Source organism: Bos javanicus, chromosome 22 (assembly GCF_032452875.1).
Source record: "Bos javanicus breed banteng chromosome 22, ARS-OSU_banteng_1.0, whole genome shotgun sequence".
NCBI lineage: Eukaryota > Metazoa > Chordata > Mammalia > Artiodactyla > Bovidae > Bos > Bos javanicus.
The window spans coordinates 11,408,518-11,427,039 of NC_083889.1; the positions used below are offsets into that span (position 1 = coordinate 11,408,518).

Sequence of the window (18,522 nt, forward strand, 5' to 3'; positions counted from 1 at the left end):
TTAATCCCATAGGTTGTTACCAGGGGACTTTACATAAAACATAGTTTTAACAACCTATTTTTAAGCTAATAGGCAAAGCTACTTTTAATCTTGGCACAGTTTTTATGACTAAGGTACAATAAATGGATTTTTTTAACTTTTAAATTTTAACCTTCCTTTAATTACTTAATGGAATTAACTAAAATTAGTGCATGTGTATTTTATGAGCCTGATGTGAGTAAATCCCAGTTGTATCTTTTTTAGAACTTGATAAAGTGATTCTGACATTCATCTGGAAGCATAAAGGATTAGACTATCCAAGAAGTTTTTGAAAAAATAATAAATGGGGACTGATAGTATTAAATATAAAACAATAAATCTGCAGTAGCAAGGCTATATATTACTGGCACAAGTAAAGGAGTGGAGTGGGATCAGATGGAATGGAATAGGGTAGAACAGAATCCCCAAATCATTGTATAAGGATGAATTATTCAGTAAATATTATTAGTATATTTTACTAGTCTTTTGAGGGGAAGGTAGGTTCATATAGCCTATTGTATACCAGAATAAACTCCAAACAGATAAAATACTTAAAGAAGAACTAGAAGAAAATATAAGTGAATAGTATATAATAGGCTGGGAAGGAATCAGTTGAAAAATATTAAGATTTGATTTCCTTAAAACTTCTGCACATATGTAACTGCTATTTTAAAAAAGTAGGAGACTGAAAGCAGAGACAGTTTCCAGCGTACAGATTAGTCCAAGGATTATGTTTCTGATATATATCAAAGAAACTTTTGTAAGTCAAAATATAAAAGGCAAAACAATGTACAACCAGTTTTCAAAAGAAGAAATAGAAATGACCAGAAAGTATACGGAAGATTGTAGAACTCAGATGGCAGCCCGAGAAATGCAAATTAAAGCAGCAGCACGTTGCCGTCTTCACCTTTCAGCTTGGCAGAGGCCCTTTCAAGTCTCTGTGTTTGCACAGCCTAAGTGGAGCACCCCGTAAGGGGGTGGGTGCACATCAACACCGCCTCTCTAGGCGGCAGATTGTCCACAGTTATCTAGAGGCTTGACATTTTTTTTTTCTCAAAGACTTTGGCCTTTGAAAAGCAATTATACTTCTAGGAATTTCTTCTAAGGGGATAAGTCAGACGTGCACATAAAATTATGTACGCTATGCTCCCTGCAGTATTATTTTTGATGGTTTAGTTTTTTACTTATTATAATGCATGATGCAGAGTATGCCATTATTATTTTAATACGTGATGCAAAATCCAAAGGATACTAAAGTAATTTTTCCTCCTTTCTGGTGTGTTCTACATTCCTCTCCCATGGGGCAAGCAATTACTTACATTAGTAAATCCTTCTAGAGACACTCTTTCCATCGATAAGAATATGCACATGCTTGTGCTTTTTATTTTGTTAATTTATTTGATTTTGTATTTGAAGGTTGATGGTAGCACACTGTATGTTTCAGTGTACCCTGCTTCTCTTATTTACTGTATCTCAGAATGTGCTCCATTATCAGGCTGTATAGTACGGAGGTTAAGAGCCCAGACCAGTAGGGTTTGAATAAAGCCTAGTACTTACTAGCTATGTCATCTTGAGCAAGTTTCTTAACTTCTCTGGGCCTCGTCTAGAAAACGAGTGTAATAATAGTCCTTACCTCATAAGATTACTGAAAGGATTGAGTGAGTCAAGATATATATAAAGTGCATGGAACACCGCCTGGTGCATCTTACATAAGATAAGTGTTAGCTGTTATCAGTGCACATGGAACTGCAGCCTTCTCCTTGACAACTGTGTAATGTTGCACATCTGGGATGTATTATATTTTGTCCCACATTGATAAACAGCTAGACTGTTCCCAGCATTGCTGTTGCAAACAAACTGCAGCATTTAATGACACATTTTTAAAGGAAACAACACAAATATGCAAAGTTAGTTTAATTGTGGCACAGTGCACATCCATTCAGTGGAATCCAATACAACCAATCAAACTAAGGTTGTAGAAGGGTATCTCATGAAATGTAAAAACATTCATATATATTTTTTTAAGTAGCAATAAGCATTTTAAATATTTACTCAGTTTTTTCCACTATACATATGAGTAGATTATAGAAATTGAGAAGTGATACAAAAATATAAAGAAAAATTGTAATTAACCTAGTCCTAGTATCCAGAGATTGCTGTGCTTACTTAGAGTGAAGTCACTCAGTTGTGTCCAACTCTTTGTAACCCCGTGGACTGTAGCCCACCAGGCTCCTCTGTCCATGGAATTTTCCAGGCAAGAGTACTGAAGTGGGTTGCCATTTCCTTCTCCACTGGCGAATTTCATATAATCTCTCTGATTTCAGAAAACGTGCACTGTTTATTTTATAGAAAGCAGGAGTTGTGACCTTTACTAAACGCAGCCAGGAGCTGTGCGTTGGCTTCTTTGGCCATGTGTGCGTGGCATAGATTGAAACTGCTTGGAGGAGGGAGGCTTGTTGTGGGCAAGAGCACTTCCCAAGAAAGGCGTGCTGCGGGGCTGAGTGTGCTCCTAAAGAATCTCAGAAGCTGTTGCTTAACAGATCAGTCGTTTTCATTGTTCTGAGTTACCTTTCACACATCTGCTTGTTCAGTAAACATCCATTACAACAGGCCTGTTTTGCACCAATGTATTTCTAGGCTTAGGAACTCAGACATGAACAACATGTGTTCCAAGGAGGTAGCTGCTTGGAACCTTCTGGAAGCTGCCTTCCCCAGCTTGTCCAGAGCAGAAGACAAAGTCACAAGCGCTGAACAGCGCAGCGTCTGAGTTGCCCTGCCTGACATTGACCACATATGCCTCCCCACGTGTCTTCACGATGGTCATTTCTTGTGGCTGCACAATATTCGCTCCAGTTGCTGTGCGCTGATTTAATTAAGCATCCCTGCTCTGCTGGATGCTCAGACCGCTGGTGTGAGTGCAGCAAGGTCTTTGACACATCACTCACCTGTTTTTCATATGGCTTGTTCCAGATAATGGAGTTACCAGCAACATGTGAGAAAATGGGCCCAGGCCATCAAAACATTACCACCATTGGCTGTCTGTTTTTATTTTTATCATTTCTGCTCATTTATTAGATCCACAATTGGGCCTTGTTGTTTAAACATTTCGTTAATTTGATTACTGTTAAATGTCAACCTTTGCTTCCTCAAGATAAGTCTGTTGTCTGTTTAAATCCTTTGTTCCGCTACTGATTTTGGCTTTCAGTATGAAAAACAGACTCTGTACAGTGATGGTTAAGAGTTCATATTCTAGACCCACACAGACCCGGTGTATCTCCAGCCCTGCAACAGGAGCTGCGTCACGTGGGCACAGGGGTTTGCAGGAGCACTGAGGCCAGGAAAGGCATTCCCAGCTGAGGGGCCTTCCTGGGATGCTGTCACAGAGTTTGGTGGCCCAGAGACATTCAGGGGTCAGGCACATCCTCTGTGTCTGGCTGCATCTCATAGGGCTGCTGGGAGTGTTATAGGTTCATTTTGGGCTTTTCAGAGTACAGTGTTTGGAGTGAAGGCAGGTGGTCCAAGGCCTCATATTCAGAGCTTCTCCCTGGAAATAAAACCCAAATCCATCAAGTGCTGGGGAGAGACAGGGAAATGGGTTGGGAGGCCAGGAGCCCTACAGCCGGCTGCTGTGGCTTTGAACCCCAGAACCCTCCCTGCATACTCGTATGGACTCTGAGCCTTGATTTTCTCATTGGAAAATGGGGTGATGGTATGGGGAACTGCACATGGTGAAGGCCACGGGTGAGCTGTGTCAGGGCTAACACAAACAAGGCGCTCAGCTGATGCGGGCTCTTAGGAGCCAGCCGTGAACCGAGGAAGCACATCCTCCCACCTCTGGAGGATGAGATCAGGGCTTTTCCTGCCCAGTTCTTAGCCATCAGCCCTTGCCGGCCCCCCACCTTTATTTCTCACTGCTAGAGGAACCACTGCCAGTTCCAGGCTGCAGCAGGAAAAAGAGCTTCCAAAGGCACGTTTCTTTCAGAGAGTGGCGGATGTAATTCCCTGGGCAAATCGATCCTTTGCAAATAGAGTCGGGACTGATGGAACATCTCAAAAAGTGACTTAAGTCCTTTTTCTAGGAGCGAGAGGTGTTTGAAATCTCAGCAGCCACATCTGCTTTTGAACCCTGCGCGGTCTGTGCCCTGGCCTCTCCCCACACCCACACCTCCCATTTTATTCCAACAGAGGAAAGTTGTGTTTGTTGACGACTCTTTCAGGGTGGGAAAGGAATGTAATGTATGCACAGACTGCCCAGAATTTCCTGTTAGACAGTCATTCCAAACCATGGCCCTGGGATGCATTCCAGAGATTGCAGCCCAATTCTGGAAGAGAAGAAATGGTGCATTCATTTAAAAGCCGACCCTTGAGAGGAACTCCCCCTCTTTCCTTAAAAAAGTGTGTTTAGCTTTTTCCGTGGTAATGTGGTTGTAAATGCAGTCGTATGGCCTCTTCAGGGTTGTACTGTGCTCTGACATCCACAGGGGTAGAGAAATAGTCTTTCTTTGGGAAACTCTGGTGTCCAGTTTTGCAGCTCTGATAACATTGGTATCTGCGTATTTTTAATATTCTGCTGTAAATAACGTGGATGATGCGAATCTACCGTGTAGTACCTTTCTCGGTTCTGCTCGAGACATGAAAGAAACTGGTTCTGAGGGCAGGTTTCAGTGCTTTGACACCTTAGCCGTAGACTTTGTGTGTTAAGTCAGTTTTCTCCTAGAAATTCTGTTACACTGGGTCTTTGGCAGTCTGGACCCCGTGCCAGCACTCAGGCTGGCTTGGCACTGTGGGAATGAAAGGTGAACCTTGACCTCTGTAGCTGCCAAGGTGCAGTTTCTTCTCTTGGGGAGACACTTGAATGATTGGGGATGAATTCACAGGCATTGGAGAAGGAAATGGCAACCCACTCCAGTGTTTTTGCCTGGAGAATCCCAGGGACAGAGGAGCCTGGTGGGCTGCCGTTTCTGGGGTTGCAGAGAGTCAGACACAACTGAAATGACTTAGCAGCAGCAGCAGCAGCAGCAAACATTCCCACCCACATGTCAGCTACTTTCGTCTTGACCCTGAATCACTCTTTTGATCATATAGAGATGGGGGTGGCGGGGCGACGCTGGGAGTTATAGACCAGATCAGAGACAAGGATGGTTGTGCGATGCTCACAGAGGATGGTGTGCAAAACCCTGATCCTGGGTAAACTCCAGATATTCTGGTTCTGCAGCCTGGGGTTCGGGATGGTTCCTAAGCCTCTCTACATCTGGAATTGAAACCAGGTCAGAACGTAAGAATTGTCAAAGGGCAGTGGTGGTGCGGCGTGGGCAACTACCACAGTAACTAGGAAACGCTGGCCTTGGGGTCTGGATCCAGAAGGAAGCCAGTCAGGTCAGGAAGTAGAAGAGGATGACCAGAAGACACGCCCTTCTCGGCCTCTTATGCCCACTGGTTGTGGGTTCAGTGGTGCCTTCTGCCTCTCGTCCCAGTGACAGACCAAACCCCACCATCAGTCTCGGTGGACTTTCCCCATGGCATTCCATGCTTTTAACTACAAAACTTTATTTCTGATCATATTTCAAGTAAGACTTCCTTGAAAAGGCCTGAATTCTAGGGCTTACTTTAAGTTTCACATGTGGACCTGGTTCTTACTTGTTTACTTTCTAACATTATTATTATTATACAAAGAAGCCTTCACTAGATAGGAGGTAGAGTTCTAAAGAGCTTCTTCACGTTCTAAGTTTAGAATTCACATAACCAAAAACAAAATGGGTCTGCCTACGTGTTTTCTCCTAAAGCCAGGCTGTTTTTGTGAGTACTGTCGTCTGGGTACAAGCTAACTTCTGTTCATAGTGCAGCAGTGCACTGGGCTTAGACGGAAAGTTTTTGTTGCTGTATCTTAAGGCACTGGTAGACTTTCTCTCGTACACAAACATATCCTGTTTCCACTGCATCCATGCAACAACCCTGGGAGGGTGGGTACGCCCATGTTACTGGTGTGGGTTAGGTAGATGAATTCACACTGACAGACAAAATGCAGGGCTGAGACTTGAACCCAAATGTCCCTCTAAAGCCCATTTTATTTCCATGTAACTTGTATTTAAAGTCGATTTTTAAATAAGAAGTTCCATTCTAGGTGCTTTACATAGAAAGAGTCCACATCTGTGATTTTTAAATATCCTGGAAATCTTTTATATAATAGCCTACATTAGCCATAATCTAAAATTTAAACTCAGTAGTTCCAATTACGGAAGTCAAAGCCATGACACGTGTGGTACAAATCTGATCACACCACTCTCCATGTTCATAGAATCAAATCCAGACTCATCACCATGGTTTACAAAGGCCTTGCTGACTTCACCCCCGTCTCATACTCTTCACCACTTTGATTTCTCAGATTTCATGCTCCTCTCACTTCAGGGCCTTGACACACTGCTGTTTCCCTACTTCCCTGCCCCCTCCAACAATGTTTTGAAGCTGTCAGCCCAGTTCTCAGACTTCTTTCTAAGAAATCACTCCTACCCTCCATGCCCCAAATCTAGACCATGAGCCCTTCTCCAGGCCCCAGCCATGCCCTGGGCTACCCCACTGTAACAAGGGTTGTTCTGTATCAGAATTGCTTATTCCCGTGTCTCCTCCTGGGCATGCGTATCGTGAGGTTAGGACGGTGCCTGTGTGATTCATCAGTGTCTCTACATTGCCATGCCTAGGAGCCCACATCTTCAGGGGATAATCCTTTCCATTCCAAGTAACATAAACCCCAATCCATACTGGCTTAAAAGAAAAAGAGAATCTATTCTTTCATATAGCTTAAAATGCCAAAAAGTTCTGGTGTATTGAAACCAGGTCCACAGATGGTGTTGTCTGAGGCCTGTCCCTCTCCACAGCCCAGTTACTTTCTCCGCAGTGTTGGCTCATGTGATCAGGTAGGTGCTTCTCACTTGGTGGCCAAGATGGCCCTAGTGGCTCCAGGCTTATATCCTGCCAGTTTTGCAAACCAACAAAGAAAGAACATCTTCAATAGCTGTAGCATTGAGTCCCCAGGCTAATGTTCCTTGGCCCAGCTTGGGTCACATGCCTGTCCCTAAGCTCTGATTGGCTGGGCTGTGGCTATGCACTGAGAGTTGGTTGGGCGGACAGTGGTGGAACTTTAACCAGAAGGACAGGTGATGGATCCTGATAAGCAAAAATGTTGTATTTCTACTACACTCCCCATCGGCAGCTGATGCTTTGAAGATATTGGTTCTTGCTGCTGGGCCAGCACTCTGCCCAGAGGGATTGGGAAGGTATTTGGGATGATTCCTGTCTTACCCTGAGGACTGAAGACTCAAAGAAGGCAGCCATCTCTGCTCTCATGTCAGCTGCCCCATCTGTAGGCACTCTCAAAGCCCCTCGTCTGCTGTGCTGGAGGGTGGAAGCTCCCAAGCCCTTGGCGGAGAAAGAGTGGGAAGCAGGGTCTTCATCTTCTCGGCTGCAGTGACATCAAGTCCAGCGGTGGAGAGGGAAGCGTTTGCTCTCAGAATGTGTCCCGGAAAACAGAGCCCCGTGCCTGTTTGTCCTCAAGGTCACACACTCCCCACATGGTCAGAGGGCACTGGGAACATGGATGAGGCCCGTGCCCAACATCTCCAGCTCTTTACAGCCTTTCTCAGGATTTCTCAGAGAAGGATTTCCTACCTAAGGCTGCTCAGAGAAATGGAGACATCTTAGGATCACCCCATCTGGCCCTGCCAGGGATCTCCCAGTCCTACCCTATGGGAGTCCATGTTCAGGGGCCAAACACCTGTATGGAGAGAAGGACAGCTGCTGGGAGCAACCATGAGCACATCTTCCTTAGCAGAACTAAGAGAGGAAGCAGGGCGGTCCTTCTGACGGACCTGCACGCCCAGGGCCTGAGGGAGATGGCAGAACAGAATGGCCCAGGAGGGGAGCCTGCAGGAGAGACTTGTTGGGTCTGTTGGCCTCCTCACCTGGGAGGGTGCTCCTTTTGATGCACAGTGAGGGGCAAGGAGCTCCCGGGTGAGAAGCAGATGGGCAGGCGCAGAGCCCAGCAGAGGAGAGCTGAGCCAGTGGATGCTCCATCACCTCAGCTTGAAAGCACTGTTCTTTTCCTAAGGGAAAGCAGGTGAACAGCCCCCAGCAGCATTCATCTGGACACCTCACCCTTCCTTTACTTCCTTCTTCTTTTCTCATCTCTGCCTCTCCAGTTGACTAAACTCACTTCTGAGATTTTTCTATTTTTGCATTTCTAAATTACGGTGTAAGTGACCAAGATCTGTCATAGTAAGTTGGGCCTCTTAATTGTCAGGTGCCAGGGAACAAACGTGTACCCACGGAATCCAGCCTGTGATCCAAGGTTTACCTGCAGAACCCCTACTCCTGTATGAAGCAAAAGCTTTTAGGAGACTCATGGTAGTGATAAGAGCTAACATTTATGAAGCGCTTACCGTGTGATAGGCATCATTCCGAGTGCTTGGTAAGAACTCATTTAACTCTCACAATAAGCCTAAGTCATATAACTTGGGTCCCATACATACATTTGCTGGTCGAGGCAGTACCTGGGAAGCTGACTGCAGAGGCCACACTTAGGACCACCAAACCATCTCCTCGCTTGTCGGGCTACATCTCGGTGGGTCCTGTCAGTAGTTATTAGGGGACTCAGAATCGGCAGCAGTGAAACAAGCTTCACAGCTGTCATAGTGGTCCGGAGACAGAAGCTGAGGGCCTCAGCTGGGATATGACAGAGCCAGGGCATTGTTGCGGACAGGTTTAAGAGCTGCTAAGAATATCAAAACCAGAGATTTAATGAGAGGGAGAAGCATGGATGTTTATACCAGGAGATTGGTGCCCCAGCTGAAGAGGGGACCTGCTGGGTGAGGGGTTCCTAGGAGGCATCCAGAGACCACATCTGTCTGGCGGGCAGGTGGATAAAGTGGCCTGGAAATTGGGAGAGAGGAATGGGCTGACGATGTAGCCTAGACATACACATGTTTATTGGGGAGCTCAGTGGCTGAGGAATAAACCCTTTCCACTGGAACAGGCTTCTTCCAAGAGGTGGGCTTTGAACCAGCCCCTGACAAACAGGGATGTTCTAGAAGTGGGGAATGCGGAGAGGAGGAGCAGGAGGTAGGCTGTGAGTGTGATGAAGAGTCTGCCTTAGAGAAACCAGAAGTCAGGTGCACATGTGGGCATGGAGAGGAGCAGGAAGATGATCCAGGGGAAAGCAAGAGAAAGCTTTAGAATGATTTTTTGATGATGTTTGCCTTCTAAATCTGATAAAACATGGGTATCTTTATGAAATGTTTGAGACTGATGTTTGAAGTTCCTATCCCTTTACTCCTCCAAAATATTCTTAAACTCAGTGTAACCAGGAGGTGTGTGTATTAAACTGTCTTTTTTTAATATCTTACTGTTAACAATTCTGATACAGACCATCTTCTGGCCCCCTGGGCTACCATGAGACCGCTCGTGTTATCAGTAGGGACATTCAAAGGGGCGAATGAAGACAGGTGGTGAGAGGCTGAGTCAAGACTAAGCAAAGAGAAGGAGCAGGGCCGCCTGTGTGTCCAGGGACAGTGAGAGGCCAGGTGGGCTGCCAGGTGAGAAAGCCAGTGGAAAGCACTCTGCTGGGGAAGACCACGGACTTGGCGCCTTCTTTTCACACAGGCCTCATCTGGTCTGGTTTGGTAGGTGTGTTCCATGCTGGCGATCTTGCCATCTGGGGGTGAGCGTGGGCCACCACAGCCAGGCCATTTGCCTCCTGCAGGGCTTACAGTGTTGCCCTCTCCTGCTTTTCCCTTCAAACCTCCCAGAATGGAAAGCAGAGGAATAAGTCTAAAGGGTTAAGCTTAGGAGTAGGATGTGGTTTCTCCTGAGCTTTACAAAGTTGCTGAAAGAAAGCTTAACAAGACGATTTTCTTTCTGCATTGTTAGAGTAAAATATAATGACCACCAAGCATTTAGAAAATACAGAAGAAAGATATAAATACTCGTATCTGACAATTTCCATTAACATTGATATATATATTTTGCCAGGCGTTTCTCTATTGTAATCTCTTTTCCTTTGTTTTGCACAATTATGATCAAGTCAGATATACATTTATCTCACTTTTTCAACCTAATGTTATAAACATTTTTCCATGGCAACATAGATTTTGATTTCATACATCAACTGTGAAACCCTTTTAGCAGAGGCTTATGAGTAAATCAAGGGCCTCTGGATTGTAGCCAGTGGAGAGGTGGCCACTGGGGTGGAAGGCAGCAGGGTCAGGAGACCCACCCAGCCCTACCTTGACCTTTTCAGGGAAGCGAGGGTCTCGGGCGGGGTGAGGCTCATACTGGTCCTCAGGAAATCCATCCATTTCCCCTGCTAGCCTGCTTTTGAGAGGCCCAGCCCAGCCCAAGAGTGATTAGACGATTCAGAACCCCCAGCTTCCAGGTGGTTCCTGCAGGCCCTGATGTTGACCGTATTTAGCAGGAAGATGCCCGGACCCTCCCACAGCCCTGGCCGTGAGACCAGTTGAGCTGCTTCACCTCTTCCTATACCGATCAGGGAGCAGAGTGAGCTGCCATTTCCCCACTCGGGGCAATGGTTTGCCAAGTGACCCGAGCAAATAGTAACCCCGCAGCCCTGTTTGTGGCTGCCAAACAGGCAAGTAATCATATGGTAGAAGTTATAAGTAGCTCATGATCTCCAGAGTCAGGAATTTTTTTAATATATAGGTTAGTTTGTTAGTTATGGGGAAGATTTATGTGATCTGTTGATGAAAACACGACCCAGGAAAGTGGGTTTTGCAGAGCTATTTACTGCCCGGCCTGGGTGTTAACAGCTCATTGTCTGCAAGACATGAACAAACAGCTTGTTTACTTGTAGAGAAATGTACTGTCAACCAGAGAAGAGACAGTTTTTTCTCCCTCTGACTAAGTTATTTGAGTGAGCCATAAAAACTAAAACACCCATAGTAACAGCAGAACAGCTTAAGCAATCATTTATATTAAATATGAGTTTATGGCCATGCTTTTCTCCCCATTTGGCATGTTCCCTCCATCTTAATCTGACCCGAGCTGTTTCAGGAATGTCTTCGGTGTGGTGCGTGGGGAAAGCACGTGCTCTGGAAACAGGCCCACTTGTGTTTGAGTCCTGGCACAAGCACTTCCTAGCTGCATTTTCTCGGCAATGAGGTAGAAGCAATCACCTGTCTCCTTGGGTGGCTGGGAGGGTGGTTTGAGATGAGAATTGTGAAGTGCTCCACCCAGAGGGCCAGCCCTGGGGAATAGTGGTCACTGTCACTGCCACCACTGCTGTGCAGGAGGTCTCTGTGCCTGGTGGTCCTCGTGGCCTGGTCTAGTCAGGCCAGGCGTGTGGAGCCTGAAATGAGAAAATGGATGCCCTTTGACATATACCTAAGGGTTCATAAGAAAAAAAATAGCCAGCTTTTCTGAAGATTCATGGTTCTCAAGTTCATCTTGAGTGAATGAAAATCTTTTTTTTTTTTTTTTCCCAGCCACACCTTGTGGCTTGCAGAATCTTGGTTCCCGGACCAGGGATTGAGCCCAGGCGCCCGCAATGAAAGCTCCCAAGTCCTGACCCCTGGACCACCAGGGAATTCCCACTGAGGATCTTAAGTTCACACTTCCTAGGCCAAATGCCCAACCCCTGGCTAGAAACCATCCAGGCCTGTCTGTCGAGCTGCTGGCAAAACAGCCTTTCTGTCCTTTTTCAGAATTTCCACCTGAATGCGTTTGGTTTTACTGCTGGTAGAAGGGAGCCTGTAGACTTCCAGCAAAGATTTTGTGATCTCTTGAGAGGGTGGGTACTATACAAATCCCTCGGTGTACAAAGAGGAATCATGCCAGAATCCCTTTGTGGGAGAGCTGGACACCCAGTCACAATAGCACGCGTTCTGAACAGTTCCCTGTGGTGGTGATTTTCCCGCCAGCCCCTAGCATGGGCCCTGTGCCGGTAGCCCGTGTGCAGCGCTGCTGACCCACCCAGACGTGGCATGTGGTGGGACTGCATTCCCAGGCAAAACGCTCCTGCACCTCCAAGTTGTCAGCGTCCCCCCGGAGGCGTGTTTCTCATCAGCACTAATTTTTGCCTTTTATTTCTGACTTGTGGCAGCTTGTCTTGTGAGCCCTAGATAACATAAAGGACCCATCCCTCCCTCTGGAGCCTCAGTCCATTGCGGGCCAGGGACTGAGTGGGTGACACAGTGTTGCCCTGTGTTTCATGAAGATGGGCTCTGTCCTGGCCAACCTTCGCATTCTGTCCCATCTCTCCTGCAGTTTCTGTTTTAAGTGTGACGGAAGCGTCCGCCCCTAGGCTCTCTAGGTCCAGGCTCTTATCAGCTCCTTGACAAGTGGCAGAATTTAAGAAGAGGGCTACTTTGTGCCCTCACACATCTTATTTTTTTACCCATGAAGTTAGTCTTATGTCTGTGGTGAGCAGGGAGCATCCAGGAACCCACTTTCCAAGTGAGTCTTTCTTCACACTTCAAAGAGAACTGCTTCTCAGCGAGGGCCAGGTCTGATTTGTACCTACAAGGATCTGTGTTTTGAAGTAGAACTTGTGCGGGGTTGAAGGACTTTATCTGCTGGGCTCAGGAATGCAGATGGCACCTGACCCCGGGGATGGGTCGGCTAATGAGCACACAGCCCCCACTGGGCCAAGGTCAGGGGAATTCTATCCAGCCAGCAGGACTGGACTTCATCAGCCATCCGGCCCTCTAGGAGTCACACAGCAGTCTCTCAGAGGGACGTCCTGGTACCTTTCATCTTCCGGTTGTGACTTGGTCTCGGGTATCATCGAATTACAGTTGACCACACTAGGCCCTGTTTCTCTTCGCAGCCTCCCAGTGCAACGTTAGTCTGAAGAAGCAGAGGAGCCGCAGCATCCTCAGCTCTTTCTTCTGCTGCTTCCGTGATTACAATGTGGATGCCCCCCCAGGCAGCAGCCCCGGTGTGCTTCCGCCGCTGGTGGAGGAGAACGGTGGGCTCCAGAAGGTCAGTGCAAATGCTCGACTGCTGCCGCGGGCTCTCTGTCCCATCCTTGACGAACATCCTTAGGAAGACTCTCTGACAGTATGTGTACAGCCATTAACTTAAAGATTTGAAATTGCCAAAAAAGTTCATCATTTTGTTACAGGATATGTCAGTCATTCCCATTTCACAACGAAAGAACATATTTGATGCGAGTTAGAAGAGTCACTTCACATTTTTATCACATTCTGTTGTGGGAGGTTGAATGTATGAAATAGAGAGTTAAAGAACCAGGAACAGACAAAGAAATGGAAAGTCCAGAGGAGAAACAGAAGCTTGGAAAAAAGCAGATAATAAATACAAGTGGATTTAACTACCTTGTTTAGTCATAAACATTTGTTATATATTCTTTTATACATATCAAATAAAAAATTTTATGTCAGATCATCACAATAGGTAAAAACAAGTTCTACCCACGTGCTGTCTAACAGACATCATATTCAAAACCAAATGATTCAGAACAGTTCATGGTAAGAGAATGAGTAAAAAAAAAAAAAAATTACAGAAGTATAAGCCAAGAGGAAGCAGGGATAACAATAGTAATCTCATGTCACGTCAGGGAAAAAAAGGAATATGTAAATTACACTGGCTGTTAAAGTTTTCACTCGGAGGTAACAAGACTCATTTCAGCTTACTTTTTATTGGCCAAAGCTATTCCCATGATTATACTTAACTTCAAAGAGCATGAAAGTATAATCCTACCATGTGCCCAGAAAGAGAGCTGGATTTGGTAAACAGTGCTAATGACTTACAGCAGGTGGCTACTAGTTTCTGACCCAGCATCCAACATACAGTAATACCAAAAAAAAAAAGGTAGAAAATTAAGAGATGGGCAAAGTGTACAAAGCAAATCAAATAAATAGAAAGCAAAAGTGGCAATGTTAAAATCAGACAAACAGAATTCAAGGCCAAAAGCATTAAACAGGAGAAAGAGGGACATTTTATGTTACAGCATCTAATACATGACGTATATAGTAGCCATACACCTTTACATACCAATCAACAGTACAGCCAGATACATAGTAGAATATCATTTGAGCATCATAAAAAGCTGACTTCTAAAAATAAACAGCCAACAACATAGGAAAATCATTGGCAGTTCTGGCTAATATATGTAATAAGATAAAAAAATGAAATGATTGATATAAATATGGAAAAGATAGGAAGCCAATTTTATTTGCAGATGGTGTGATTATTTGCATTGAAAACCCAAAATACTACCAAAAAATGAGAGTTCACTAAAAGCTTTTGGTATGGTGGCTCTTATTTATTACGAAATGTGCTGTGTTTCTGAATAGGAAGACTTAAAATTGACATAGAAGAAAAGCTATCTAAGAATAGCTGAGAAATTTTTGGAAAAATATAATGAAAGATAACTTGCCTTAAGAGATATTAAACCTTACCCTCAGTTGATGTGGAAAAATACGTCGGTAGAATTTGTATAATGAAATTTGCCTGTAAACCCTGTCAGAGCCCTGTATTCTGATATCTCCCCTCAGTGTACTTTCCTTAAACTATCAACTTTTACAGTTTGAAAATCATTGCTGTAGAGAGTCCCTATTAATGAAGGGACCATAGTTTGTATCCTAGGCCTGTAGAGGATTGAAAAAAAAAGGAGAAGAATTACCCAAACTGGGCCAGCGCCCTTGAGGTTGGACCTGCCCCGGCCTGGGTCAGGTCGCGGAAGTGACAGACCTCTGCTGTCCCAGTGACAATGGCCGTGTTTCATGACAAGGTGGAGATTGAGCACTTCAACATGACAAGGACTCCGGGACATGTTTCTACTCCTGCCCATGTAGGGGTAATTTCTGCATCATCAAGGAAGGTTTGAAGAACAGGGAAGACGTGGCAACGTGCCCTAGCTGCTCTCTCCTTGTGAAAGTGATTTATGACAAAGATCAGTTCATGTGTGGAGAGACAGTCCCAGCCACTTCTACTGACAAAGAACTAGTTAAACGCTGAAGAAGACATGTTAGATTCCAAAGCCTGAACTTTGGGAAATGAGCCAAGCTGGAAAAATCAAATGCAAAGTCAATAGCTTCTTCATGGGTACAATCATTTTGGAGAGAGAGAGAGAGGAGTCACTGCTGTCATAGTAAAAGTTTTGTTTAATGAATACCTGCCTAGATGAATGGCTTGAGAAGGTGGTGTTGAAGAACCTTCCTCCTGGAAGGTTTCCTGGAACCCTTAGCTGTATCTACCAGAGAATAAAGGTCTTTGAAGGCATCTCCTGCAGCAGAGCTGGACTTACCTGGACCTGGTGTTCGTTCGTGGAAATGTCCTTCGGTTAACACTTGTCAGAGTGGCTTTTTAAAGCATTAACCCTGAATAGTGCATTATTTGCATAATCTGTGACCCTTCAGTGTGTGAGACCAGACCCTGTAGAAAGAGCCCATGTCAAAGCGGGGCAACTCTGCCCTTTGCAGTTGCCTAATCAGGACACTGGAACGTAAAACCCAGGCTCAGTAGATGTGGAAGCCAGTTGCAGGCCTGTCTCTACCACTGCCTCCCAGGCCCTCTCTGCCTCTTTGAACTTAGCCTGCTGGAGGAGGAGAGAACGATGTGGACAGAATGATTCCATGCATCGTGTGTATTTACTATGTCCTAGAGAAAAGCTTCTGAGCAGTGGCCTGGTGTGACAGCCATCGTGACTGTCCCAATTACAGCCTGGACTGAAGACCAGTTGCCCCAAAATGAAAGTATGGAAGTGTGTGCAGCCCTTGCCAGAGGCGAGGAGGAGTTGGCACTCTGAAGACTCCAGTGGCAGAGACATGGAGGACTACTGAGAGTGAGGCAGAGTGAATGCCATTGCTAGATGCTTACTCATCCATGCACGCCCCATGTTCACACACACACGTAAACCTCTGGGGTCATTTTCAAGCTCAGATACCTGTCTAAGGTAGCAGCTTTGGTTGTGGTCTGTGTTTCCTCAAGCCCTTCCAAAGTAACCATTTAGTGGTGTTACCTCTCACCTCACTGAGCATTCACTTAGTCTAAAGATGCACTTGTGTTCGGGGGCTGTTTGCCATCTCCCCGCTAGCACTTTGGTTCTCAACTGGAGACGACTGTTTCCCCTAGTAAACATTTGACAGTGTCTGGTGACATTGTGGGTCTTCCCTGGTGAGTCAGTGGTAAAGAATCCATCTGCCAGTATAGGAGATGGCAGGTTCGATCCCTGAGTTTGGAAGATCCCCAGGAGGAGGAAATGGCAAGCCACTCCAGTACTCTTGCCTGGAGAATCCCCATGGACACAGGAGCCTGGTGGGTGACCATCCATGTGATCACAAAGCGTCGGGCGCAACTTCAAGACTGAGCGCGCGCACACACATGCGCTCAGACACATTTCTGTTGACGCTCCAGGGTTTCTACTGGCATCTAGTGCCTGGAAGCCAGGGATACTGTTGGGCAGCCCCCGCAGCAGAGTCCACAGGCCCCGAGTGTCAGTAATGCAGGGCTGAGAGGGTCCACAGTGACCCAGTGGGCTTGTGAGCCTCTGGTTAAAATCTGTCCCACCAATCTCCAGATGTTAGGAACCATAGTATTTAAAAGCTTCTGAAATGCACTTCTCTGCATAAGTTCTTGAAAACTGAGATTTTATTTCATTGTGCTGTTATGTTGGAGAATAGCATGCCTCCGCCTTTAATGATGACAAAGGCAGTTGTGAATCCTTAAGACAAGCCCCCAGTGTCCTGAGGAAGGAAAGAGCCGTCAAGAGTATGTCAGGAGGAAACGAGCAACTGTCACACTGCAGAGGTGATGACGAGGGGCTGGAGATAATCTAGAAGTTGCTAAATGGTTCTTGGAGCAGAGATCAGAAATCAGCAGAGATCAGCCTCTGTGTCAGTCAGGTTTAACTTCTTCTCATGAGACCCCTGTCCCCAGTGACCCCCCTGAATAAAGAAGGATACACTTTCACAAATCCTTCCACGTGGAAGACCGCGAACCATGCATCTCCTTATCAGGGACCGTGATGCTGTGACCCATTGCCTCCCATCCATCAGCTGAAAAAGAATAAGAAACACAGAAACTGGAAATTCTCAGTGGAGATAAATTTGCTTTTTTATTAGCTTTTCTCAATGATGTTAACATGAAGTGTTTCCATGGACCAAGTCTGGAGTGACTGGCATTCTGGGGATAAGGAATGGTTGAGGCCCTTTCTTGGGACCTGAATTTTCTGAACACTCCCCACCAACACAGGTTCTGTTCGCTTTCATGGGAAAGCTGTCCTTTGCCTGTGTCCTTGGCGGGTATTCCTTGCACCTTGCCTGTCCCGTTTGCCCAGTCCTCCCCTAGAAGAGGGCCAGAAGTGGCCAGGGGATCCTCAGAATCTGGTTAAACTGTCTCCATTTCCCTGCGTATCATATTGACTTAAGGCTTTAGTCTTTGGAGAAAAACTTACAAGAAGCAACAAGCGAGTTGTTAGAGAGATTCATGGATCAAAGTAAAGTATGGGTTTTCCTTTCTCCTTTTCAATTAAGGATTAAATTCCTGGGAGTAAAGGAGGTGCTATTTAAATAAACAGGATGATTTATGAGCCTCAGGAACCTGGCCTGGTTTGTCAGGGGAAGGAGTGGCTAGGAGGCAGAGGGGAGCCCAGTAACTGAAGACTATTCTTGGGTTCCTCCTGCTCATTAAATCCCACCAAGGTACAGAGAACAGGAGGTCATATGGCTGCAGTACTCAAGAGTGCTTTGAAGTTTCTTTTGAGAATATGATCTATTTCTCTTTAAATCTGACAATGATTGTGTTTTTTCTTTCTCCTTAGGGTGACCAGAGGCAGATCATTCCCATACCAAGTGTATGTATATTTATCCAATTTTATTTAAACACTCATAGAATCTTGTAGCTTTGGGCCTACTAATATAAAAGACTTTTTTTAATATTTGGCTTATATTGAGCTTTTTAATCATGGTATAAAGAACTCTGTTGTGTTTAGGGGGGCGGTGGCGGGGGAGTGAAGCTACATTTTAAACTGTTAGCAGGAAGTTCTGAGAACTTTCTCAAGAACAGCAAGGCAACCAGCATCTATTAACCAAACTCTGACCTTTCTCTCTGAGAAGGACCTCCTGAATAAGTTTAAGGCAGCACTTCCTTCTCCCCGTCCCCACCCCATAGACTGGGAGACCATACTTTTGTCCCAAAGAGGTTCTTTGCAACAGGTTCTGTTTCAGTGGTACCAGGTTCCCAAGATGCCCCTCCCAAGGGAGCAGGCCATTTCTGATTGTTCAAGTGTCAGTAGCTTGGCTATGGCTCCATCAGAAAAATCAGCCCAATCATATTTACAGACCTTGCAGGACCACCCCCGTCCCATTCCCTGCTTCCGCCCTGACTCTCCCAGGCTGGCTGTACTGCAGCTCTGCCACAACTGGGTATCCCCTTGAGCCGCCAACTTCTGTCCTGGAGTTCGGGAGACTGACCAGAGTCTGAGCCTAGCACAGGCTGTCCCCACCGCTCCTCCTCTTCCTTCTGCTCTGCCAGCCG

General features: G+C 45.8%; 1 protein-coding gene and 1 pseudogene across 1 annotated transcript in view; both read left to right on the plus strand.

Annotated features, from left to right (window-relative positions):
* The window catches only part of CTDSPL (CTD small phosphatase like), a 125,008-nt gene that overhangs the window by 81,096 nt on the left and 25,390 nt on the right, over positions 1 to 18,522 (plus strand). Inside the window, exons 2-3 of the mRNA XM_061395927.1 lie at positions 12,851 to 13,005; positions 17,807 to 17,839. Of these exons, the coding sequence (XP_061251911.1) occupies positions 12,851 to 13,005; positions 17,807 to 17,839 (188 nt within the window). The remainder of the gene's footprint in view (positions 1 to 12,850; positions 13,006 to 17,806; positions 17,840 to 18,522) is intronic.
* On the plus strand, positions 13,014 to 17,797 carry LOC133235058 (diphthamide biosynthesis protein 3-like; annotated as a pseudogene).